At 45.2% G+C, this 26,861-nt stretch overlaps 1 protein-coding gene across 1 annotated transcript in view; it reads left to right on the top strand.

Annotated features, from left to right (window-relative positions):
- The window catches only part of LOC136947791 (histone H2AX-like), a 115,056-nt gene extending 89,084 nt beyond the window's left edge, over positions 1-25,972 (top strand). The window contains exon 3 of the mRNA XM_067241987.1: positions 25,566-25,972. Coding sequence (XP_067098088.1) covers positions 25,566-25,947 — 382 coding nt within the window. The 3' untranslated portion in view covers positions 25,948-25,972. The remainder of the gene's footprint in view (positions 1-25,565) is intronic.
- The last annotated feature ends 889 nt before the right edge of the window (positions 25,973-26,861 follow it).

Here is a 26,861-nt window from a genome sequence, read left to right as displayed (position 1 = left end):
CCTCTAACTCGGTCTGTCGCCAATGCACATTTTATGAGATGTGGAACACTTTTGCTGTTCAAATAAGTTACATAACTGGTTTTAGGCTTAAACCGTATAAAAAATAAAGCCACAAACAGCAAAAATATCTTATTCGTGAGCCACGGTTACTTGACTACTTTTGGCTAATAACGGTTACAGTAGCGACCATTAGCCTCAATGCTAACGGTCGCTTTATAAATGGTCTAAAACTGGTCCTAAGGCTGTGTCTAAGATGACTTACGAGGACTTAACATCTAAATGTATTCATGCTGGTCTCTGCTTAGTTAAAACTGTTAGTTCCAGCCTCTGTTCAGTTAGTTTAACCACGAATAATGTTATGAGTGGTAAAAGCTGTTTCTATGCGTGTATTCATGGCTACCACTGACGTCACGTCGACGAGACCGCCGCCATATTTGTCCAATTTGACAGTTCTCCTCAGTTTCGCTATGGCGGTACACACCTCACACTTGAACTGGGTCCTGTGAAATAACACAAACCACATCATGTTCATGTCTCTGTAACTGAGACATTATAATACATCTATTTAAATTATTGAATGTAAATGATCAGAGAGACAGAGACAGCTGATAATGAGCATTACTCTCCCTGTGTTCTGTGGTTCAGGTAGATTCAGTCTTTACACTCAGATAACTAACACTGTCTTTTTTCAGACTGAGAGAGAAACCTGATTGCTGCTTTGGCTGGTAAGTACAGACTTATTGTAAAGTTAAACAGGCTGTAGATCACATCAGCAGACTGAGTTAATATATTTTGTATTTAAAGATCATTAAACTCTGATCAGATGAACTTTATTTGCGTTACATCAGAGTTTGTGAGTGAATTCCCTCCTGAACAGACATTTAATGAACACAGAAATATTCTGTCCACACTTACTGAAGCTTTTAGAAAACATCTTTACTTTGTTGGTATATTTGTAGCACTGTTGTATTCAGATTCTGTCACCTGGAAATACTGAATGGATGTGTGGACTGGTGATGATTATACTGTGTGCATTGATGCATGTTTTACAGACAGTTTTAGTCCAAACTTTCCATTCAGACTGAAATATTGAAAGTGTTTCCAGTTAAAGTGAGTCTCCCATGTCAGCAGAAAGTGTTTCCTTATTTGTGGATGTCCCCATTTTACTGTCCTGTCCCTGTGGGCGGTGTCAGTGACTGACAGATAAAGCAGCCAATCGCAGCAGCTCAGCACATAATGTTCACTGCAGGGCAGCTGACAGAAGATGAAACTTTGTGCTGCTCCATGTCCCAGTGACACACAGTCTAAGCTGCAGTGTCATTACATGGTGTTTTATTGCCCCCCTGTTGGTGAACCTGCTGTGTCCTTAGCTGGAAGAATTTAACTGACAACTTTCTTTTCCTCCTTTCTTTAGACTACCTGAACTCTAACCCCTGCTCCTGCTCTGACTGGTGAGGACCAACATTTAGTTCCTTGATGGATGCGTTCCTGATACCTGCTCTGGTTCATATGAAGTGAAGCTTCCTGTCAGTGTGCAGCTGTGTAACATCTAGCAGACTTGTCCTTCTCAAACTGCATGAATGAAGTGAAACATCGATCATTAGTCAGAGAACAGATTTAACAGCTGATGTGTTACTGCTCTGATTTCCATCTGATCTCTGATCCCCAAAGTTTTGGATAGTCTCTGAGAGCAGAACTGGGATAGTTTCCATGTTTCTGATCATGAACACATTCAGCCTCTCTGATCATCAACCAACAACATTTAACTACTTCAAGTCCACAAAAGTCTGGACCAAACCTCATCCTGTACAGACAAGAGCAGAACCAATCAGCTGTGAGATCAGATGATGTGTGTGTTCAGACTCTTCTGATCAGATACTAACAAACTGTTTCTCCACTCAGACCCAGAGAGAACTCAGACGCAGAGAGAACCGGACCAGAACTCCTGATTGGCTGGTGATCAGATTTCTAGTCACTGAGGTTCAGTCCATCACATCACTGAGTATAGGAGTGTTTCACATTTTAATCACAGAGTTTTTGTGGTTTATCACAACTGCTGAGTTCACACATGAATATAAATGTAGTGAAAACAGACCTGTAAACACTGACTGAAGTCATGTTAGAGCCATGTGAGCTGAGCTGTTCTGCCTGTAAAGTGGATCAGAACAGGTCCCAGCAGCAGAGTCTGACAGTAGAAAGCTGACAGTTGAAAGCTGACAGTTTTAATGGAACATCACTAAAGGCAGAAATCAGTGTGTAAAGTGAGCAGAACATGTTGTGCAGTGATCAGTTCTGTATTGTTCTGCTTCATGTTGAACAAGTCAGTGGGTCTTGAGATTATTTTAATCAAGTCCACATTTCATAGTACCAGCTGTTTTCACACACATCTGGAAACTACTGGCCTAAAAAGTGATTTATTTAACTTTTTCAATATTCTGTTTATTTGAAGCCATTAAATGTTGAACTGTTACACAGCTTATGTAACAGAATGTTAGATTAGATTTCTGCTATCAACAATGTCTAATTATTGTTTTCTCTGTGTCTTCCTGTTCAACGTGTCTCCTCTCATTGTCCCTATCATTATTGGACATTCTGTCTTTCCTGTCCCACCTACCCCCTCTATCTTATATTTGGACATTCTATCTTGTATCCATCTATCCCCCTATATCTTATATTTGGACATTCTATCTTGTATCCATCTATCCCCCTCTATCTAATATTTGGACATTCTATCTTGTATCCATCTACCCCCCTCCATCTAATATTTGGACATTCTATCTTGTATCCATCTGTCCCCCCTCTATCTAATATTTGGACATTCTATCTTGTATCCATCTGTCCCCTCTCTATCTAATTTCAAAACCAGATTTGCTTTGGCTCACCAGAATTGCTTTGGCTCACCAGAATTGCTTTGGCTTACCAGAATTGCTTTGGCTTACCAGAATTGCTTTGGCTCACCGTTCTCAGAACCAGATTTGCTTTGGCTCAACGTTCTCGGAACCAGATTTGCTTTAGAAAACCGAGGTTGTTTGGAACCTGGTCTTGCTGTTTCAGAAATCTGAGATCTCACCCAATTAATGAAGTTTATTCTTACTGAGTAAAACTCTAACTACCATATTTATTTATTTTTGTCCGCTGGTAAAAGTTAAAAACAAATTGTACTTTGTCTTGAGTTTGTATATTTCCTTAATAATTATTTTCTCTGTGGTGTGACCGAGTACTTAAAACATATTACTTATCTTCTGGATATTTACTGTTTTGTCCTATAAAATCTGTTCTTGAGTTGTAAATACATTAAATAAAAATGTTCTGACATAACTGTGTACATAAGGTAGACATTTCCATTCTTAATATTTTCCACACATTTGACAACAAACCGTTTCTACTTTCATATTTTTTGTAATTAAGCATTGCATGTAAAATTACTAATTAAATCAATTAATTGGTAGATATTGATAAACTAAACAAAGCTACATTTGAAATATCACAACAACCGGAGTGTGTTGGTGACATCAGTACAAATAAAGTACGTTTTGAGGTTTTGAAGCATAGCAACAATGCCAAGGAAGGGTCAACGTTCTCAGGCTCAGAAGCTCAGATGGCAGAAGGAGAAGGAATCTCAGCGTGAACAAGCAGAAGGTATCCCAGTGTCACAGAACGTATCTTATGCTGAGGTTGTAAGGAGAGGACATCACAGTGATGGTATGTGTGTTGGACAGTCTTCTGATGGACAGCAGGTAAACAGCAGAGGTCAGAGTGCAGTTTCTGATGGGAACACTGTCATCGATGCTGTCCAGCATGATAAAGAACAACAGGTGAAGCAGAGTGTACCTCAGGTGTCTTATGCTGACATGGTAAAGAAAGGACATGATGCAGCTGGAACATCTCATCAACACCGTGTGAATGTGGATCCTCAGCCATCAATGACACATGTCTGTGCCTCACGCAGTCAGGCTTCATTAAAATATGGAAAATACAGGAACAGTCAGTGTGTGACCAACAGTTTGGTCTTTCTGTCATTTCTTCATGAGAATGAAAAGATTAGCAGAGCAGATCTTGACCTAGTTCTGGATAAAGGTGATGTTGTGTACAGACAGGCCAGAGAACGGTTTCCTAACAGTGTCCATTTGGCATCTGATGAACTTCCAGATGAAGTGTGTGCACGCAGGTCAAAGTATCAGGTGGACTTGACTCAGCTGTCTGTGTATGGAACATTTGGAGGTGGAGAGAGGCTTCTCAGCCTTGAACATGGACTGAGCTTTCTGTCATCAGATGTACAGTATGGGCTGCTTATCATGTCAGGGTTATGTATCGCAGTTTTCAGATACAGATCTGGTCAGTACGGATACTTTGACCCACACTCCAGGAACACAAATGGAATGCCACTGTCCTCCAAGCTGTTGAACTTTGGTACTGCTGTGATGCTGAAATTCACACATCTGAGTGACATGATTGACAGGATCAAGTTGTGCTACACAATGTTTGACATCCAGTCATCTTGTATGTATGAACTCAAGCCTCTGTCATTTCACTGTGTGAACACATCCAACCAGAGAAATGTTGTTTCAGACACAGGCTGCAGACACACAGCTGTTGATATACCTCCTCTGTTAGAGGAAGCTGTCAATGAATCAAACATGCAAACAGCCACTGATCAGTCTAAGAACATTTTACCAGAAATGTCAGCTGACACAAATGCTGTTCAACGAGAGGTTGATGTTACATTCCTAACACAGGCTTCTCCTGCACATGAGTGTAACTTCACAGAAGAAGTGATGAACCCTGTTGTAGATGATCTTTGTGATGATGTAATGGAAGGTGTGTCCACTGATATCAGTTTTACATCTGATGTTAAACAACAACATGTCTCATTCCCTCCTACCAGTGCTGACAAAGAAGCAACAAGAGAATCCAGTTTCCTTTCATCGCATGATGCTCACTGTAAATCAAACCTTTCACCCTCAATAAGAAACAATGTGTCCACTAAGCTCTCTGATACTGTACTGATAGGAATCTCCTGTAAACTGACAAAGTTAAATAAACAGCAGAGGAAAAAACTGAAGAGGAGACTAAGGACAGAAAAACCTCGACTAAGTAAAGAGAATAAAAAGAAGAAAGAAAGGGAAAAGTATGCTTCAGATGAAACTTTTAGAGCAAAGAAAAGCTCTTACTCAAACCTGACATATCAAAATAATCTTGATATTAGACAGAAGAAAACCCTGCAAAATATTAATAAGTATAAACACAACTCTGAATTAAGGGAAAAACATAAATCATACATCAGAGATTCTTACAGGAAAAATCTGAAAGTCAGAGAGAAAAAGAGAGAGAGAGTGAGGAATTCCTACAGGGAAAATTCTGAATTTAGACATAAACGAAAACAGTATCTGAAGCAGTATTTTTCTAATAATTATAGAACAAACAAAGTGTTTCGGGATAGACAAAAGATGAATATCAGAAACCGTTACAGTCAAAGTGAAGCTTTTCGACAGAAACAAATGATCTACATCAGAAACCGTTACAGTCAAAGTGAAGCTTTTCGACAGAAACAATTGATCTAAATCAGAAACCGTTACAGTCAAAGTGAAGCTTTTCGACAGAAACAAATGATCTACATCAGAAACCGTTACAGTCAAAGTGAAGCTTTTCAACAGAAACAAATGATCTACATCAGAAACCGTTACAGTCAAAGTGAAGCTTTTCGACAGAAACAAATGATCTACATCAGAAACCGTTACAGTCAAAGTGAAGCTTTTCGACAGAAACAAATGATCTACATCAGAAACCGTTACAGTCAAAGTGAAGCTTTTCGACAGAAACAAATGATCTACATCAGAAACCGTTACAGTCAAAGTGAAGCTTTTCGACAGAAACAAATGATCTACATCAGAAACCGTTACAGTCAAAGTGAAGCTTTTCGACAGAAACAAATGATCTACATCAGAAACCGTTACAGTCAAAGTGAAGCTTTTCAACAGAAACAAAGATCTTATATCACTCATCGTTATGCAAATGACAGAGTATTCAGGCTCAGACACAGACAGCTTATGAAAGATTTAATGAGAAAACGATATAACAATCATTCATTTAGGATGATGCATAACATTAAATGTACAGTGAGCATAAAAAGAAAATACAGACAGATGAACAGAAACACTCGGAGTGAAACAGAGACCAGTGAAACACAGACTCTGCAACACAAGACAGTTGAGAATAGATTGATCAATGAAGCCATATCTGTGTTTAGATCTAATATTAAGGCTGGTCCCACTTATGTCTGCACTGTGTGCCATAAGGCCTCGTTTCCCAACCAGGTACGAACGCGCACAAGGTCAAACTATGACAAAAATCCAAATGTGGTCGCATAATGTCTGACAGGAAAGTATGTTCATGTTTGTGATGAAGCCTGCAGAAGTGAACCATGCACAGTTCCTGATGAGAGAAGGAAAGAGTGGATTTGTCACACATGCCACGCTCATCTAAAGAAAGGATGCATGCCAAACCTCGCAGCAGCTAATAAACTTGAGTTGTCTGAAATTCCCAGCGAGCTGTCAGATCTGAATATTCTGGAAAGACATTTGATTGCTAAGTGCATACCGTTTGCAAAGATCATTCCTCTTCCAAGAGGCAGACAAAGACTGATCAGGGGAAATGTTGTGTGTGTGCCATCTGAGGTCCAAGAAACAGTCAATGCATTACCCAGACTGAGGAGTGAGTCTCAGGTGATGAGAGTGAAACTGAAAAGACGTTTGTCTTACAGAGGGCATCAGCTTTTTCAGACAGTAACCTGGTCTAAACTAGTCTCTGCATTACTGAAACTGAAGCAGGTTCATCCACAGTATCAGGACGTTACTATTAGAGATGAAGCCGAACTCTGTGACCCAACACTTCCTGATGATGATGATGATGATGATGATGATGATGTTAGCATGGGGGAGGATGACTATGATGATGCAGATTTGATGCAAATTGACATGTGTGAGAGAAATGCACTGTGTGAGGCAGAAAATGAGCCTGAAAATGATCAGAATGGTGAATGTGAACAACCACAGCAGCAGAGAGATGATGGAGACAAAGGTGATCTGCCAAATGGAGGGTTTGCTTTAGAATCATGCCTTCAGCCTCTTGACATATCAGAAGAGATCCTCTGTTACAGTGATAACACTTATTGTGTGGCACCAGCACAGAGGAATAGCCCAGTAAGCTTCTTCAGGACTCCACATTTGGAATCAATGTCATTCCCTGTACAGTTTCCTACGGGCGAGAACACATTGGACCAAATGAGACACATTAAAGTCAGTCCAAGTGGATATTTCAAGTCATGGCTTTTTAATGTGGATGATCGTTTTGCCAGAGACCCAAACTACTTGTTCTTTGCACAGTTTGTGATAGAAATACACTTGGCTAATAACAGCATGACGATACAGCTGAGGAAAGGTAAAACTATGACCAGAGATGGACGCATGATAACCTCAGGCATGTTACAAGACAAAAGAGAGGTTGAGAAACTGGTGAGAAATAAAGATGCAATCAGATTCATGCAGCCTCTGAGAGGGACTCCAGTATACTGGGAGAAAACCACTAAAGATATGTTTGCCATGATCAGACAGTTGGGAACTCCGACGTTCTTCTGCACATTTTCAGCTGCTGAATTCAGATGGCCTGAAGTGATTGAAGCAATAAAGAGACAGCAAGGTGAAGAGGTAGATTTTGAATCACTTGACTGGACAGCTAAATGTCAGATTCTGTGATCCAACCCTGTCACATGCATGCGTTTGTTTGATAAGCGTGTTGAGGCACTATTCAGAGATCTGCTGCTCTCAGATGCTCAGCCACTGGGGAAAGTGATTGACTTTTTCTACAGAGTAGAGTTTCAGCACAGAGGAAGTCCACATATTCATGGAATGCTTTGGATTGATGGAGCACCTGAACTGGATGTTTGTGATGATCAGACTGTGTGTGATTTTGTAGACAGATACATCTCAGCACAACTACCTGACCCACAAACACAACCTGAACTGTACCAGAAAGTCTCTGCAGTTCAGAAGCACAGTAAGAACCACACTTGGAGTTGCTTCAAGAGTGTGAACTCTGGTTGTCGGTTTGGTTTTCCAAAGCCACCCTGCACAAGCACAACGATCACAAGACCTGGTGAGGATGATAACACTGGAACTGCAAAGAGCAAACTCAGACCTCTGCTGCAGCTGCTGAATGAACCTGAAATCGCTTCCTTGAGTCTAGAGCAGGTCCTCTCTCAATGCAACTTGACACTGGCAAAGTATGAACGGTACCTTCAGAGTATGAACAGAAAGACTGCGATCCACCTGAAGCGTGATCCCAAAGACTGCTGGATAAACGGGTACAACCCACATCTGCTTAAAGCCTGGGACAGTAACATCGATGTGTCTTTCATTCTGAATGCTTACTCATGTATACAGTATCTGACTAAATACATCACAAAGAAGGAAAGTGGTCTGTCAGAGTACCTGAAAACAGTCATGGAGAATTCCAACATGGACAGAGTTAATGAGTGTGATGAGATGAGAGCTGTCATGCAGGCTTACTCAAAAAAGAGAGAGATCAGTGCTCAGGAGTGTGTGACTTGTGCATGTGGAATAAAGATGAAAAAGTGTTCACGCAGTGTTGTGTTCATTCCTACTGATGACAATCCAGTGAAAATGAGTCGCCCCATGTCGTTCTTGGAGGACACCCCGTCAGAGTCTTGTAATGTCTGGATGACAAGTTTGAGTGACAAATACAAAGCCAGACCTGAGACACCAGAGTATGAGGAGATGTGCTTGGCTGATTTTGCTGCTACCTGCAGGTTTGTCAGTGCAGACCACTCAAAGCGTGATGGCGTTTTACCACTTCTGAATGAGCTGGGATTTGTCCAAAGGCGGAAAAATGATAAGCCCTCTGTCATCAGATATTACCACTGTTCAAAGGAGAAACACCCAGAGCAGTTTTATGCCAGATTACTGAGACTGTACCTTCCTCACCGATCTGAGTATGAAATACGAAGTACCGATCTTCCAACCTACGACTCTTTTTACAACTCTGGCTGGGTCCAGCTACCAGGCTCAAACCGTCCTGAGAGTGTGAAACATATTGTCAAAACAAACAGAGACAAATATGAGAAAAACACTGAGGAGATTGAGAATGCACTTGTAGAGTTTGAGGAGAGCAGAGACCATGTGATTGATGAATGGTGTAATCTTGCTCCTGAATCTGAAGTTGTGAGGTTGCCGTGTGATGATGACCTGCAGGAAAGAGAGCCAGACGATGAACAGGAAAATGTGCCTGACTATTGTCCTCAGTCTGCTGCTGTAACAGAAATGAGAGCCATCAGAGAACCTCCAGCTATGGATCCAGCTGTGCTACGACATATGTATCAGAACCTGAACCAGAAGCAGGCCTGTGTGCTCTATGCAATCAGAGACTGGTGTAATAAACTTGTGTGTGGCCTAAATCCAGAGCAGTTTTTCTTTTATGTCAACGGTGGTGCAGGAACAGGAAAGTCACACCTGATAAAATGCATTTACTCTGAGGCATCTAAGATACTGAGCAAACTGCAACTCTACTCAGAGGAGTTTGACATATCAAACCCAACTGTTTTACTCTCTTCTTTCACTGGAACTGCAGCTTTCAACATCTGTGGCACAACACTTCACTCTCTACTGAAGCTTCCCCGCAGTCTGAAACCACCAATCCAAGGACTTGGTAACAAACTGGATGAACTCAGATCTGAACTGTTTAATGCTCAAATCATCATAATCGATGAGATCTCGATGGTTTCGAAGCCTCTTTTTGCTTATGTGGACGCACGACTGAAACAGATCAAAGGCAATCAGAGAGCGTTTGGTGGAATGTCAGTTTTAGCTGTTGGAGATTTTTATCAGCTGCCACCTGTGCGACAGTCTAAACCGCTCTGTGTACACGATCCAGCAGATATTGACCTGTGGCAGGAACATTTTCAGATGATCACTCTGACTGAGATCATGAGACAGAAAGATGATGTTGCCTTTGCAGACATGTTGAACAGGATTCGGGTGAAACAAAAGGCAGATGAGCTGTCTCAGGCTGACAGAGATTTGTTGTCACAGACCATCACTGAACGAGCTCGTTGTCCCACTGAGGTTCTGCACATTTTCCCCACAAATAAGTTGGTTGATGAACACAACTCAGCAACACTGTCTTTGTTCCATTCCAACATTATAACGATCGATGCAGATGACTTCCAGAAAGATCCCCGAACAGGCACAATGGCACGAAAAGACACACCATATAAGGGAGGTCGAAATGATTTAGCAGACACTCTGAAAGTTGCTGAAGGGGCTCGTGTCATGCTCACCAGAAACTTTGATGTTCAGAATGGTCTGGTTAACGGTGCTTTTGCCACACTGATGAGCATCGTGACTTCTCAAGATGATCAACACATCACTAAGCTGGGCCTGAGGATGGACAATCAGACAAGTGTAACAAGAAACCAGAGTGGAGCTCCAGAATCTGCCAATCTGGTTTACATCGAGAGAGCAGAGGAGAAGCTGAAACAGAATGGAGTGGTACGTAGACAGTTTCCTGTGAGGCTGGCGTTCTCGTGCACTGTCCATAAAACCCAGGGCCTCACAACACATGCAGCTGTGGTGTCACTGCAGAAAATCTTTGAAGCAGGTATGGCTTATGTAGCTCTCAGCAGAGTGACGTCTCTCAGTGGTCTTTATTTACTAGATTTGGATGAAAAGAAAATATACGCCAATCCTGAAGTGACTGCAGCGCTCGAGACCATGAGACAAGCCGATGTGGATCACATGATGCCTCTTCTTCAGGTGAGAGAAACAGTAAACAGGCCTGACACTCTGACCCTTGTTCATCACAACACAGAGGGACTGCCATCTCACATCGGTGACATCAAGAGACATCATGAGCTGAGGCTAGCAGATGTACTGTGTCTGACAGAGACTCGCCTGCAAGGCTCCTTTGTTGCAGACAGTCTTCAGCTGGACGGCTACAACATGTTTAAACGCAACAGACACGCGTCCTACACTAGATATCCTCAGATGGCCAGCAAAGAAGGTGGTGGAGTTGCTGTTTATGTGAGAAACCACATTCAGGTGCGTGAAAGACAGTATTTGCATAATGTGACTGATCTTGAGTTTGTGGCTTTGAAGGTTGAGGCTCCATTCTGTGCAGTGATTGCAGCTGTGTACAGACCTCCTGACTACAGTCTGAGACCGTTCCTGGAAAACCTGGTAAGCCTTTTGGATGCACTTGAGGTGTTGGACTGTCACCCTGTTATTGTGTGTGGAGACTTCAATGAGAATCAGGTACTCGGGTCAACAAAGCCAATTCTAGATCTGTTTCAGTCTAAGGGATATGTACAGCTGATCACCTCTGCCACCACAGACAAGAACACACTGCTTGATCTAATTTTCATTTCCCAGCCACAGAGATGTCTCCAGTCAGGGGTCATGAGGACGTATTATAGCTATCACAACCCAGTGTTCTGTGTCCTGTCCACCAGTGAACCATGAAGAGGTCGGTGAGTCTTAAAAATCATGAAAAATGTAAAGAATTACTGCCTGAAGTTTGTATTTTTGGTGAAGAGATAATAATGTTTTTTTTAGAAAAGTATTAAGAAAAGCTATTGATATTTAACAGAATAAGATAATGAATTTTTCCAAGATACTGTAAGTTTTCTCAATATTGAAGGGTTTCACCTCATAAAAGATTATTTACAGCTGTTATAATACTTATAATTTAAATAATATGACACATATAAGTTATAATGAATCAAATGATGATAATATATTAAAATGATAATGGGTATAATAATATTAAATACATTTATATGACCTCTATATTCAACCCGTTGTGGCCTGTGCATTTATCTGGGTGGGTTGGGACAGGATTGATAAATGCACAGGCCACCACTGTCTGAGCAGCTCTTGAAGGATTTAAAGTCTGTGTGTCTATTCCAATATGTAATGATGGTATTCAATTACACAAATCTGTGTTCTAGAAAGAGTGGTCTGGAGTCGCAGAGGTCCGATAATATCAGCTTTAATGCAGCAGTTGGAAATCAACAAGTACAGAGCTCTGGGGTTGTCTACGTTTCCCTACCCGCAACAGAGTTTGGGCTGGTTCACGAAGTCCAACTGGCTATCTTTCCCTGCCCCAGCATATAATATACAGTGCAATTAAAACAGAAAGATGAAAAGAGGGTTGAGCTTGTTCTCTCGTGCATCAGGGAGTTGTTCTTGCCTCCGCGTCCCACCTGCTCGGGTGCCATCTCCACCCAGATTCAAGGTTGTTTCTGAAAATGAAAAGATAGAGACACAAAGAACAGCCTGCTTCCCACACTCAGTGTGAGACCCAATGTTTAAGCCTGGGCACACTTCTAAGTTCATAACTTTAATAAGCACAATGCATAACTTTAATAAGCACAATATATTCTTTAAGACATGCCTCCTTCATAAATCCTGTTGTTATATTCACTCATGCACAGTGCCCGTGATGCATTCAGTGATTAAAATGCCACACATATTAATAACTGGGATCATAGTTAGTGTCGTGCCTGATATGCAGCTGGTGATTACAGTTCTAGAATATGTGTTGTAATGTATTATACATTCTTTACTCTATAAAAGCTGCTACATTTACCATCAGAAAGCATGAGCTCTAGGTGCAGCACATGCTTTCTGATGTACCAATAACACCAGCTGATACCCCACTGGGGTGGAGGGCAAAGTGGGTTGGGGGTGGGGTGGCCGGTCAAAGAACTATAACTCTACTATCACTTAAACTGTTTAGATGTTTAGCTTTGTTTCCTCCAGACAGGAGACATGTTCTCCTGTATCCTTCATGACAACATCCTTCAGCACCAACTCCAGCACAACAACACACACTTCAACATCATCTTCATGAACTGTCAGTCCAAACCAGACCCATCACAGAGAAATCTTCTACATCCTGCCATCCCAGTCTTTCTTCAAAGCAGAGCATAAAATGGCCCCTGTTAACCCTCACCTGACCACCTGGCTGACCCTGAGAAAAACCACACATCATGCTGCCTCAGACCACCAGCAACAGTGAACTCAGCACTGCTGCATCATAAAGTGACATGTCCTCCTCCTGCCAGTGACCAGGGTTCTTCTCAGCTTTCAGAAGGTAGAGTGGAGATCTTCTCTTTGGAAATACAAAATATTAACTTCATTACTCTGGGTATGCTAATTCCTAGTTCCATTGTCTTTCTGTAGGCCTTCCTCTCCTGTGAATCCTTCATAGCTGAGACCCTCACAGATGAACAGAAAGTTATCATCAACACTTCTGAAACATCCACATGTTAAATCTCACTGACAGGAGATGGTTTGTGCTCTGCAGCACTGTTCAAGGTATAAACTTATCATGCATCATGTGACCTTTCAGCTTGTGATTTTAAAGACTAAAGTTCATGACTATATATTTGTTTTCTCCTCAGGATCAGTTCCACCTTCATGCTTGCATCATCTTCCTCTCCAGTAGAGACAAACTGCTGTTGACTCTTTGGTTGGTGGTCACATGTCTGTCCCCCGTCTTCACACACATCCATAAAGGATGTGAAGGGGACCAAGGGCCTCCTCACGATGGAGGGGGACATTGTGCAAGTATGTTGATTCTGTTCATCACAGTAACACACTGATACACTAACTTTAATCAACATTCCCAGTAATTACAATGTGTGCACTGATCTTCTGTAGGTTTATTGTTAAATCAAACCAGTATTATACATGTTTTACTAAATAAAAGCTGTCACTGTGACATGTTTCATTCTAACTACATTAAGAAGTGCTTCACTGTGTTATTTAGCTGTCATCTGTGAGGATGATTGCATCAGGAGAGAGGAGGTCCCACTGCGTCAGCTAAAGCTGCAGCAGGTCCTCTGTGCAGCATCAGGCCTTCATAATAAGGCTCAAAGGTAAAAATACTCCTGGTTTCCTCTTGAAGGACTGTACCCATCTTTCCAGTGTTGCAGCGAACACTGAGCAGGTACATGGAAGCAGCAGTTCAGCAGCCAGTGAAAGTGAAAAAGGTCACATGGTGAGAACACTTTATATCTTCACATTGACTCTGTGCTCCTTTGACTCTTTAGTTTGCACCATCAGATTCAACAAAAAGCAACCACATACAAGTGAACTGTGGACAAAATGGAGGACTCTGAGTAACATTTTATCCTGTCCATCTGTGTAAATGTGAATGTTTATTTCATGTTTCAGAACAATGCATTAGTGTTTTTATGCATTATGTTTCCTCATATCTGGTCACTGTTCACTAGAAACTTTGACTACTTCAGATATCATGTGCAAATGTACTCATGAGCACACCAGAGAGAACTGGTTTAGTTGTACTTGAATAAGACAGGACTCACACACAGAAAATAAACCCCACCATGTGAAAAGAGATACGGCTGAACAAAACTGCGAGTCATTGAAATTGTTATATCTTTGTTTATCAGTGTTCAATAAAACACTTATAAACAGTGTATTTTATCAGTGTATTTGGAAACCGATAAACAAACAGTAATAACCAACTCATATTTACCATGTGAGTTATGGTAAAGACACAGTTATTACCATAACTCACATATTCTATGCCTTGTTTTATTCACTAAGAAAGAAGGACTAAATCCAAACTTGGTTACCACAGAAACCACAGAAAATAAGTAATGCAAATGACACAGGATGTCTGAGCAGGTTTAGTGTGTTGGTGACTTAAATTGTTCAGCCCTGCCTTTCAATATGATCACAGAAACCAATAATGGGAATTTAGTTTTGTACTAATTTATTTGTCTATCTTCTTTGTGTTATTTGTTTTTTCTTATTTAATATATCCAACAGTTTTAGGGTGAGACATAAAGAAATACTCTAGGAACATACTCACATAGAACTACTTCAATCCAAACAAAAACCTTTTATTTTATATATTTAAGTTTGTCCTTTGACAAAAATGTGTCTTCTTTTGTTCTCCATCATGTTTTCCTGTATTTTGGTTATCACTGAAACAATGACGTAGTTAAACTAAATAAACTGACCTCTTCAGTGATCACATATAAATGTACACATGAAATAAGTGGATTGGATGGATTTCGTAGTAATTATAAAAGGAATAATACAGGACCCACACTCATGTTGTGTTGACTCATTATGGAGAGCATTCCTGACATTTGGGAATGCTCTCCATCACAGCCACCTGCATTGATGATCAGGTTATTATTTAATAAGTAAAACCTTTCTCAACTGTCCACCATATGGAAACTAATGATAACAGAACAGTTTATAGAACATTTTATTTGGCCATTCTAAAGACCCCAAAAAATTGCAAATGGCTGAAGAAACACACTTTTGAAATGGAACACACGATTGAGTGAATCCTGTCTTAGTGTGGGGTATCAGCTGGTATTTTGGTTTGGGAATCATTTTTATTATAACTAATATTCATATTAGTAGTTCTGTAAGTTTTAAAGATTAACATAAGACTATACATTTGATTAATAATATTATTGTTGAAATATAACATAACATATCACATAATAATGGACATTATTTGAAAACCATAACAGAATGTGACTGCACCTTGTAATTTCTGTTTTTACAACTACTTTGTGAAGTGTTTTGTTGAGGTTTTTGTTATAATCAAAAAACTGTGTGTATTGTTAATATTTTATTAAAATGTTTCTAATGCTTTAAAAAACAATTATTGTGTCGCCTTCATAAAAACGGAACAATCATTAATCTTACTGGACTTGGTCCAGTTTAAGCTTTCATTTATTCCTTTCCTTCTAATATCAGAGTACATATCAATGGTCATATTGGCTTCTTTAAATATATATTTGTTTAACAGTTGAACTTCTTTACACTGTATTATAGTTTGTTTTTCAATGCTAATTCAGCTCCACGTCCTTCCACAAGTACTTTCCAGCTCTGAAAAGAGTTCCAGCAACTACATTTCTGCTAATTTTTCCCTTTTGTCAACTTATTTAGCATCTTTAGGTGACTTCATTTTATAAGGATTGAAAAAGAATTCAAAATATGAACAGAATTCATTTTCAAAATTCAATATTAATCGTTGTATGCTCCACGGACAAAACTTGCACCATCATCCTTCTGCAACAAAGTGTCGCCGTGTCTTCCTGTATCGGCCCTACTGCTGTATGTTTCATTCCATCAACATATTGAATCCTACTAAGAAAGCCGAGTAAACGCACTCAATGATAGGCTACATCTGCTACTGCTATTACTATCCCAACCATAATTTCAGCTGTTAAAACGATAATATTCTTGTTACGACTAGCTAGCCTACTCAAATCAAATCAAATTTATTTGTATAGCCCTTTTTACACGCAAGCATGTCACAGAGGGCTTCACATATGCCCATAGAACTGCCCCTCAACCAACCTAAACCCTCAAGGAAGACAAGGAAAAACTCCCCAAAAACTCTCAACAGGAGAAAAATGGAAGAAACCTTGGGAGGAGCAATTCAGTGAGGGATCCCCTCCTCCAGAGACGGTTGGTGAGAGAGAGGAGCAGAACACAGGCTAAACATAGTCATACAGTGTCGGTGGGTTTTTAAAACACCAAAATCCATTGTTCAACTTTATAGATGTAGGACAGGACCGGGAGACTCGCGACCAGGTCCAGCGTTGGCTGACCGACGACCAGGCAGGTGCTGACAACTCAAACCCCCCACACCACAAGGGATGTGTGTGGGGGGGGGACAGAGAGAGGAGAGCAGGGATTAGAGGATGCCAGGAGCAGATAACAGTTACAGTCATAATATAATGAGATCCCCACCGGTCAAGTGTGGACTGGTGCAGCAATTTAACAGAGCAAAAAAAGGGGAATTTGATGCAACCCCACACACCAAGACAGCGACAGCCCCCCCCATTTGGAACATGAAATCTGTTCCAGGGGAAGAGAACTCTAAAATAAGTTATACTTATAGAATAAGGATGGAAGCAACCCGTCCCCCATTGCCTCCAACTAGTAACATACTTACCTTTAACAGTCGTAGAATTGACTAAACAATAACGTTTTTAACCTAATTTTAAATGTCGAAACAGTATCAGACTCCTTAATTGAGACGGGTAATTTGTTCCAGAGAAGAGGTGCTCTATATGAGAACGCCCTACCTCCAGCTGTTTTTTTCTTAACTTTGGGAACCACCAGATAGCCGGCATCTTGAGATCTAAGTGTCCTTGCGGGGCAATAGGGTGCAAGGAGACCGGAGAGGTACAGTGGTGCCAATCCATGCAGAGATTTGTATGTTAGTAATAGAACTTTGAAGTCAGCTCTGGCTTGGATAGGGAGCCAGTGTAGAGAGATAAGAGTAGATGTTATGTGATCAAACTTTCTTGATCTGGTCAATAGTCTAGCAGCAGCATTTTGCACCCGCTGTAAATTTTTTAGGTGGGTAATTGGGAGGCCAGAGAACAACACATTGCAATAGTCCAATCGGGACGTAACAAATGCATGTATTAGTTTTTAGGCATCATCCTTTGAGAGAAATTTTCGTATTTTGGCAATATTACGTAGATGGAAAAATGCAGTTCTGGTAATTTGCTTAATATGGTACTCAAACGAAAGGTCTGGGTCCATTGTGACTCCTAAATTTTTTACTAGCTGGCTTTGAGAGACTTTGACGCCGTCTAGGTCTAAGGTCAGATTGGGAAAATTATTTCTATATTTTTTAGGACCGAAAATTTTAACCTCGGTTTTATCCGAATTTAGAAGAAGGAAATTTGCAGTCATCCAAGCTCTCAACCTAGAAACACATTTTTCCATAGCATGTGGAAATTCTCCAGACTTTATAGACATATATAGCTGAGTATCATCTGCATAACAGTGAAAATTTACCCCAGAGCTTCTAATTATGTTTCCTAAAGGCAGCATATAGAGAGAGAATAACAGAGGGCCTAGAACTGAACCCTGTGGTACTCCGTATTTTACAGAGGAGCTCCTCCTCAAAAACGGACCCCTGTGCAACCAAGCAAGCAAGCACACCCTACAATTTCCCCAGAAATTGTACCCTCTCTAGTTACGTCTGCTTTCTCTCAAAACGAGTCTGCTCCTCGCTTTGACTACAGCTAAGGAGTGAGCGACTTTGTCAACACGCGCGGATTGTTTGATCATCTCCGGTGATCGAACAAGAGCAGTGTTGCGTTCTAACCCGGCTTTTATCCCCAAGGTGATTAGCCGAGCATTCAGGGCACAAAGCTGCGAACTGAGAGCTTTTTTCCCACCTCCGCACAGCGGAGAGGAGGAAAGACGCTTACATAGCCTGTGCCCAGTGCGCGCGCTCTCGCGCTATCTGGAATGCACAGCAAGCATCAGATCTTCTCCCCAGTTCTATTTCGTGGAGCTCCGCCCCATAGGGGAGCTCTGCTCCTATTGGTTTACCCGCTGCCTAGTGCAGCTAATGACTGAAGATCAAAATATACACACACCTGTCACTCACACAGGTGCCCTATATAAGGGGGTGACAGCCGTCACTCATCCTCCCAAAAAATTCAGCACGGGTTGCTCGAATTTAGTGGCTTGAAGATTAAAGAATATCTGAAATGAGCGTTTCCATTCCACCGCTCCCGCGCAAGGCTCTTTTAAGAGCCCAATGCCGGTGCCGTTTCTTGGAGGCCGATGGAGACCACCACGAATTCTGTTTCGTGTGCTTGGGACCTCGGCATGCCAGGGACGGTTTGGTGAACTCTCCTGTCTGCTTGTCGTGCGCTGGCCTCTCCGTTTCGGAGAGGCGGCTGCGTCACGACTTCTTTCAGGTGGAGGAGCCCCTCGAAGATGTGGTCTCTGCTCTGCTCTCCGAGGAGGAGAGTTCAGAAATTGAGGACCACCTCGAGGCGGCTATTGAGGTGCACGCGTCCGGGCGGGACCCTCCTGTGGAGGCTTTCTGCCCAAGCGTGTTACGTTCAACCCCCTCGCACTTCTCTGAGGTAAAAGGGCGCGAGTTGACCTCGACCTCAGAGGATGACGAAGAGGCGGCTCCCGCCCCTCCCGTCTCCTCTGCGCTGTCTCGCAGGGCAGACTTCCCGTCTGTCGTCGCGAAGGCAGCCGAAATCATGGGCGTTCCCCTGCCGGCCTCTCCTCCTGTGGAGGAAGATGACCCGTGGGATGTCGGCCCTCATGCAAAACGCAGTAAGGCCTCGAAGCCCTTGTGCCCCACTATGCCGAGACTGGCAGACTATGTGCAGGGCTCATGGGATGCGCCACTGGTGGCTAACGCCCCGGTCAAGGCGCTCCTCCCGTTCACGAAGGTGAGCGGGCTGGGTGAGGCAGCGAAGTCCGGTCCCCCACCCTTGGAACCATCCCTCGTCGCTTACCTGGTGCCAGGGGCGAGCGCTTGGATGACGGCGAGGAAGGCGACCCTGCCATCATCCCGGGACAAGCTTACTGCCTCTCTGGCAGACAAGGCGTATGTCTGGGGTGCGCAGGCAGCGGCTGCCTCTGGGAACGCCGCCCTTCTGACAGCGGCGGTCTCCAAACTCTCCACGGAGAGGCCTGAGGGACTGTCGGCCGAGGAGACGTCATGGGTTGCCAGAATGGCATCTGCCGCGCTCCACCTGAATCAGGGGGCAGCGATTTGCGCTGGCAGGACGATGGGCAACAGCGTTGTGGTTCATCGCCACCTGTGGCTGTCGCTAACAGCCATGAGGGAGGCGGACAAGTCCGCCCTGCTCAACGCTCCCGTGGCTAGCGAGGGCCTGTTCGGACCGGCTGTGGCGTCAGCCTCCGAACGCTTCTCGCGCCTGGAGGAGGAGAGGAAGCACCTGCTAGGGCATATGCCCCTGCAGAAGAAACCTAACGCTGCTCCCTCCTCTGTTTCCTCCGGTGCCTCGCAAAGCAGGAGGAAACGAGCTCGCCGTCCGGTGGCACGAGCGGCCGCTGCGACGCAGGCTGCTCCTCCCGCGGCACCCGTTCCCCCCTTGGCTGTTCCCCCCGAGAGAGCGGGTCACAGCCGCCCACCTAACGCCGGCTGGCGTGGTGGCGGAGGGGGAAGGAAGAGGGGAGCGTGACTGGCGGCGGGGATCGAGGCTTCGGTCCCCACCCCGGTCTATCTGAATGAAATAAAGAGGCTTGGACCTCCACTTTACCCTTTCCCTGAAAGACAAGTGTTCCATTCAGTGCCTCTTACGCTTTCGACGAGTACAGAGCTGAGCACTCGTACTGTTGTCGAGCGGGTTAATGAGTTGGTTTTGGTTCGCGGGTTGTCCTCAACGAGTGACGCCGAACCATCAAGCACCGCACTCGTAGCGGAGTCTGGCCCAGCTAGCAAGCGTGTGGCCAGACCGCTACCCGTCTCTGTGCACCGTGACACTGTTGTCACGTTACAAGAGCCATCACTGCGGCTGTGCGCCCAGAGCTCTGGCCGCGCTGTGAGACCTCTTGAAGCTCATAGCTCAGACGGAGCTCAGACCTCTCTTGGTCAGGGGGCGCAGCCCCAGCCCTTTCGAGTCGACCCCACCTTGGGCTGTGCCGCCGATTCGGTGCACAGCGGCGGCTGGGGTCAGACGAGAGTACGGCCGTTTCCTGTCTGCGGCTCCGCAGCTAAACGCACGCCCGCTCTCTCTGCGTTATGCAGAGTGGCGAGAGTCATGCTCACTGCCAAGCTGGCTAGACAGGATACTGAGAGAGGGTTATGCCATCCAGTTCATGCGGACTCCCCCTCCCTTCAGAGGAGTGAGGGAGACACGCTTGTCCTGCCCGCTGAAAGCACTCGCGCTCCGGACGGAGATAGCGAGCTTGCTGACCAAAGGGACAGTGATCCCGGTCCCCAGAGATCAGGAGAACTCGGGTCTCTACTCCCCATATTTTTTGGTTCCCAAGAAAAACGGGGGGATGAGGCCGATTCTAGACCTGAGGGTGCTCAACGAGAGTGTGGCCAAACGGCCCTTTCGCATGCTGACGATAAAGCGTTTGCTGACTTGTGTACAGCGGAACGACTTTGGGATCAGCATAGATCTGAAGGACGCGTATTTCCATGTGCCTATCAAACTGAAGCACCGGAGATTTCTGCGTTTTGCCTTCGAAGGGAAAAAGTACGAGTACACGCGCCTGCCGTTTGGGTACGCGCTGGCCCCTCGAACTTTCTCCAAGTGCGTGGAAGCAGCTCTAGAACCGTTACGGCGGAGGGGTATACGCATTCTGGCGTACCTCGACGACCTGTTAGTTCTAGCTCAGTCTCCGGACAGAGCTATCCAGGACGCGACCTCACTGGTGAGTCAGCTCAGCCAGTTGGGGTTCGCTGTCAACTGGGAGAAGAGCGCTCCATGGCCCGCTCAACAGTTTACCTACCTAGGTATCCATTTGGACACTGTTGGGATGAGAGCCAGACTGTCGGCGCCACGGAGAGAGGCTATTTCAATAGCTCTCCGCGCGTTCCGGGTCTCACGCAAAATCACCGCGCTGTCGCTGATGTCCCTATTGGGGTTGATGGCGGCGGCTCATGTAGTAGTGCCATTAGGCCTGTTATACATGCGCAAGCTGCAGAGATGGTTTGCTCAGCTGCGGCTGGATCCTGTGCGACACCGCCGCAGACTGCTAGTGATACCGAGATCAGTCAAGACCAATCTGAACCATTGGAGAGACCCGCGCGTCATGGCGCGCGGAGTCGACATGGGCAGAGTGACATCTCTCTACCCGGTCTTTACGGACGCGTCCTTGACCGGGTGGGGTGGAGTATGTCAGGCGGGCTCGATAGGAGGAAGATGGGAACCGTCAGAGACGCGTCACATCAACCTCCTGGAGCTCGAAGCGGTTCGACTGACTTTGTGCCATTTCGCGCTGGTGTTGAAGGATCAAGACGTTCTCGTCAGATCCGACAACAGGGTGACGGTGGCTTACATCAACAGACAGGGAGGGGTGCGCTCTCCATCACTTCATCGATTAGCGGAGGAAGTGTGGACTTGGGCTTTCACGCACCTACGCTCCCTGAGAGCTCTGCACATTCCAGGTCTGCTCAACGAGGGAGCGGACCTGATGTCAAGAGGCGGCCCGAGAGAGGACGAATGGAGGTTGAAACCGTCCATCGTGTCTCTGATCTGGGCACGTTTCGGCCGAGCACAGGTGGATCTGTTTGCGTCACGAGCCAACACACAGTGTCTTCTGTGGTTCTCGCTGCGCGCACAGGACAGACCTCCGCTTGGAGTCGATGCGTTCGCGCACCGTTCCTGGCCGAGAGGTCTGCTATACGCATTTCCACCTCTGGCCTCCATCCTCCCCTTGCTGGCTCGGGTGAGGTCGGACGGGCTGTCGGTCATTCTGATAGCCCCCGATCGGCCCGGAGCCCCATGGTTCCCGGAGATGATGGGGATGCTGGTGGGCGGGCCTTGGCCCATACCTCATCAGACGGATGCGCTCTCTCAGGCCGGAGGCCTGGTGAAGAGCCCTCCAGTGATCGGAGGCCCACTTATGGCTTGGCTACTGAGAGGGAACTCTTAGAGCGCAGGGGTCTGTCTGATGCTGTCATTCAGACCATTCAGAGTGCGCGCGCACAATCTACTGCTAGAGGGTACGCGTCGCGCTGGCGAGCCTTTATGCAATGGTGTGGAAAACAGAACCTTGACCCGGTCTCATGTCCGGTCGAAATGTTCTTGGGTTTCTTACAATCGTTGTTTGACGAGGGCTTAGCCGCGAGCACGGTTCGTGTTTACGCGGCGGCCATTTCGGCATGTCACGAAGGGTTCGCCAAAACGACACTGTTCAGCCACCCGCTGGTCAAGCGTTTCTGGCTGGGGTGTGTAAGCTCAGGCCACCTCCGAGAGCGTCAACACCTACATGGGATTTATCTCTGGTGTTAGACGCTCTGTGTGGACCACCTTTCGAGCCCATAGATAATGTGTCATTACGTCTGCTTTCTCTCAAAACGAGTCTGCTCCTCGCTTTGACTACGGCTAAGCGAGTGAGCGACTTGTGCGCTTTGTCAACACGAGCGGATTGTTTGATCATCTCGGGTGATCGAACAAGAGCAGTGTTGCGTCCTAACCCGGCTTTTATCCCCAAGGTGATTAGCCGAGCGTTCAGGGCACAAAGCTGCGAACTGAGAGCTTTTTTCCCACCTCCGCACAGCGGAGAGGAGGAAAGACGCTTACATAGCCTGTGCCCAGTGCGCGCTCTCTCGCGCTATCTGGAATGCACAGCAAGCATCAGATCTTCTCCCCAGTTACTGATCTGCTACGGTGGATCGAGGGCTGGCTTGCCACTCTCCAAACAGAGACTTTCTCACTGGCTCTGCGAGGCTATTGGTCTCGCGTACGAGTCTATGAGATGTCCCGTGCCACCTGGCATTCGGGCTCATTCCACCCGAGGAGTGGCGGCATCAGCCGCCATCCTCAGGGGTGTAGGAGTGGAGGAGATTTGTGAAGCAGCGTCTTGGTCGTCGCCTTCACCATTTGTGCGATATTATCTGTTGGACGTTTCCTCCTCATCTTTTGCGCATTCTGTCCTCAGCATGGCTGGTGGATCAGGTGCAGCGAGATGACAACTCGCGAGGTTCTTGTGGGCCCTAGATGCGAGTTGTTCGTTGGGGTTATCGCCAAGTGTGGGACAGTCAGACATTCTCAGTTGAGATGTCTATACTGTATGTGTTCTGTTGCCCCTCCAGCTTAGCTGTTGTGCAGGCGAGAGGAACAACATGAGTTTTTAAGTAAACTTTCCTGTTTTCACCCTGGACGGCTCTCTGTGTCACAGTAGCGGCCTGACCGGGAGGACAGACCCTGTGTATTATTACATCAGCAGGTCTGTCCTCGGTGCCTTGTGAGATTATGGGTCTTTTAGATCTAGTCTCGCTGGGGGTATATCTGGCCTCGCTCGCTCCGCCTAAACCAATAGGAGCAGAGCTCCCCTATGGGGCGGAGCTCCACGAAATAGAACGATAGTTAATGGAGGTAACTCCAGTTCTATGAGTGGAGCGGAGCCCCATAGGGCTGCAGGCCCAGCTCGACTTATTCAACCCGGCTGTATTAATACTTTTGGGAGGATGAGTGACGGCTGTCACCCCCTTATATAGGGCACCTGTGTGAGTGACAGGTGTGTGTATATTTTGATCTTCAGTCATTAGCTGCACTAGGCAGCGGGTAAACCAATAGGAGCAGAGCTCCCCTATGGGGCTCCGCTCCACTCATAGAACTGGAGTTACCTCCATTAACTATCGTTACTGATCTGCTACGGTGGATCGAGGGCTGGCTTGCCACTCTCCAAACAGAGACTTTCTCACTGGCTCTGTGAGGCTATTGGTCTCGCGTACGAGTCTATGTGATGTCTCGTGCCACCTGGCTTTCGGGCTCATTCCACCCGAGGAGTGGCGGCATCAGCCGCCATCCTCAGGGGTGTAGGAGTGGAGGAGATTTGTGAAGCAGCGTCTTGGTCGTCGCCTTCACCATTTGTGCGATATTATCTGTTGTACGTTTCCTCCTCATCTTTTGCGCATTCTGTTCTCATCATGGCTGGTGGATCAGGTGCAGCGAGATGATAACTCGTGAGGTTCTTGTGGGCCCTAGATGCGAGTTGTTCGTTGGGTTTATCGCCAAGTGTGGGACAGTCAGACATTCTCAGTTGAGATGTCTATACTGTATGTGTTCTGTTGCCCCTCCAGCTTAGCTGTTGTGCAGGCGAGAGGAACAACATGAGTTTTTAAGTAAACTCTTTCCTGTTTTCACCCTGGACGGCTCTCTGTGTCACAGTAGCGGCCTGACCGGGAGGACAGACCCTGTGTATTATTACATCAGCAGGTCTGTCCTCGGTGCCTTGTGAGATTATGGGTCTTTTAGATCTAGTCTCGCTGGGGGTATATCTGGCCTCGCTCGCTCCGCCTAAACCAATAGGAGCAGAGCTCCCCTATGGGGCGGAGCTCCACGAAATAGAACGATAGTTAATGGAGGTAACTCCAGTTCTATGAGTGGAGCGGAGCCCCATAGGGCTGCAGGCCCAGCTCGACTTATTCAACCCGGCTGTATTAATACTTTTGGGAGGATGAGTGACGGCTGTCACCCCCTTATATAGGGCACCTGTGTGAGTGACAGGTGTGTGTATATTTTGATCTTCAGTCATTAGCTGCACTAGGCAGCGGGTAAACCAATAGGAGCAGAGCTCCCCTATGGGGCTCCGCTCCACTCATAGAACTGGAGTTACCTCCATTAACTATCGCTAATACTAATAATATCGAGTAATAATAGCGACTACTTCAAGAACTTCTTAAAACACCCATAATTCATCACAGCAAACTAAGGCCTAAGCCATGTAGCCTACTGAGAAATGCTGGTTCTAATGACATTTAATGGAGACCATTTTAGCGAATGGTGCCCAAAATGAGGAGCGATGAAAAGGAACAAAGAGAAGGATGGGGACCAAATACCCCCCTCGCCGTTTGCGATGAAGCAAATGACTCCGCCTTCAGTTTTGCCGCTACCTCTGATTGGATTGAGACCGAACCGGCCTTGTGACCAATGGCTGCCTGTTACCGTGAAGTATAATAGCTGGGCTCCGACCAATGCTATTCACTGTAATCTTAAACGTCAACGAAATGAGCGGAAGAGGAAAAACCGGAGGCAAAGCCAGGGCCAAGGCAAAGACCAGGTCATCCCGCGCCGGACTTCAGTTTCCCGTGGGTCGTGTTCACAGACTTCTCCGTAAAGGAAATTACGCTCAGCGTGTGGGGGCTGGCGCGCCCGTCTACTTGGCCGCTGTGCTCGAGTATCTGACTGCTGAGATCCTTGAGTTGGCTGGCAACGCTGCCCGCGATAACAAGAAGACTCGCATCATTCCTCGTCACCTGCAGCTGGCTGTTCGCAACGACGAAGAGTTGAACAAACTCCTCGGTGGTGTCACCATCGCTCAGGGTGGAGTGTTGCCTAACATCCAGGCAGTACTTCTTCCCAAGAAGACCGAGAAGGCCGTCAAGGCCAAGTAACGTCCCCGTTTGATTTGGTGTGATTGTTCACCCTCCCCAAAGGCTCTTTTAAGAGCCACCCATTTAACTCTAGAAAGCGCATTGACCTTATTAATCATTTTCATTCAAGGATGAAATTATTTCACAGGTGGGTTATATTCACAGATGTAGTGAGCCAAAACGAAACTCGTAACCCCATGTGACTGGAAAGATATTATGTTTAATCAATATGTTCCTCGCAAGTGTTAAAGATGTGAGGTGCACAGACGAGAATAGCCTCCTTGGTGAAAAACAGGCCCTGTAGGCTCCCGCGGGAAGTAGCAGGGGCAATTTGTTGACCTTATTATATTATATTTAAGATTAAGACAACTTTCTTTTGATAGGGTGTTATCGTATCAACGTTGTTAATGATCATACATGCACTCTGCGTATAGCCTATTTGATAGGCGTCTGCAGGAGCCTAATATGTCCCCCCCCAACCCACAGCAGGATACGTTCCCACAGCCATGTAGCCTACATATCTGGATAGTCTCATTTCCGTAGTATACACTTAGCCTGCATTGACGCTAGTAAAAAAATATTTTTGGATTATAAATATAATTTTGTAATGCATAACTAAACCGCTAAAGCAACCAAATGATCTGACCCAATGCCATTGCGCGCAGCAGTTCAAAGGAAGACGAGGGCGGAGGCATGAAGTTTGAAATTTAGGCGGGCACGGAGGCTTTGTAACATCACCAAAGGCTCTTTTAAGAGCCATCCACATCACCCTTGCAAAGCGCAATATGTTCTTGAGGTTTTTCATGAGCCAGAAAGTTATACATTTGACATTACACATAAATTACTAATGTGTCACCTTGAATATCCCTTACGAGTATTACTTCCCTCATGAAAAGTAAAATGTGTCCTTATCAGGTGTAGCCTACGTACATAAG

This window comes from Osmerus mordax, chromosome 8, assembly GCF_038355195.1.
Source record: "Osmerus mordax isolate fOsmMor3 chromosome 8, fOsmMor3.pri, whole genome shotgun sequence".
Taxonomy (NCBI): Eukaryota; Metazoa; Chordata; class Actinopteri; order Osmeriformes; family Osmeridae; genus Osmerus; species Osmerus mordax.
The sequence above is the reverse complement of the archived record's forward strand: the minus strand, read 5'-3'. Positions and strand labels throughout refer to the sequence as shown.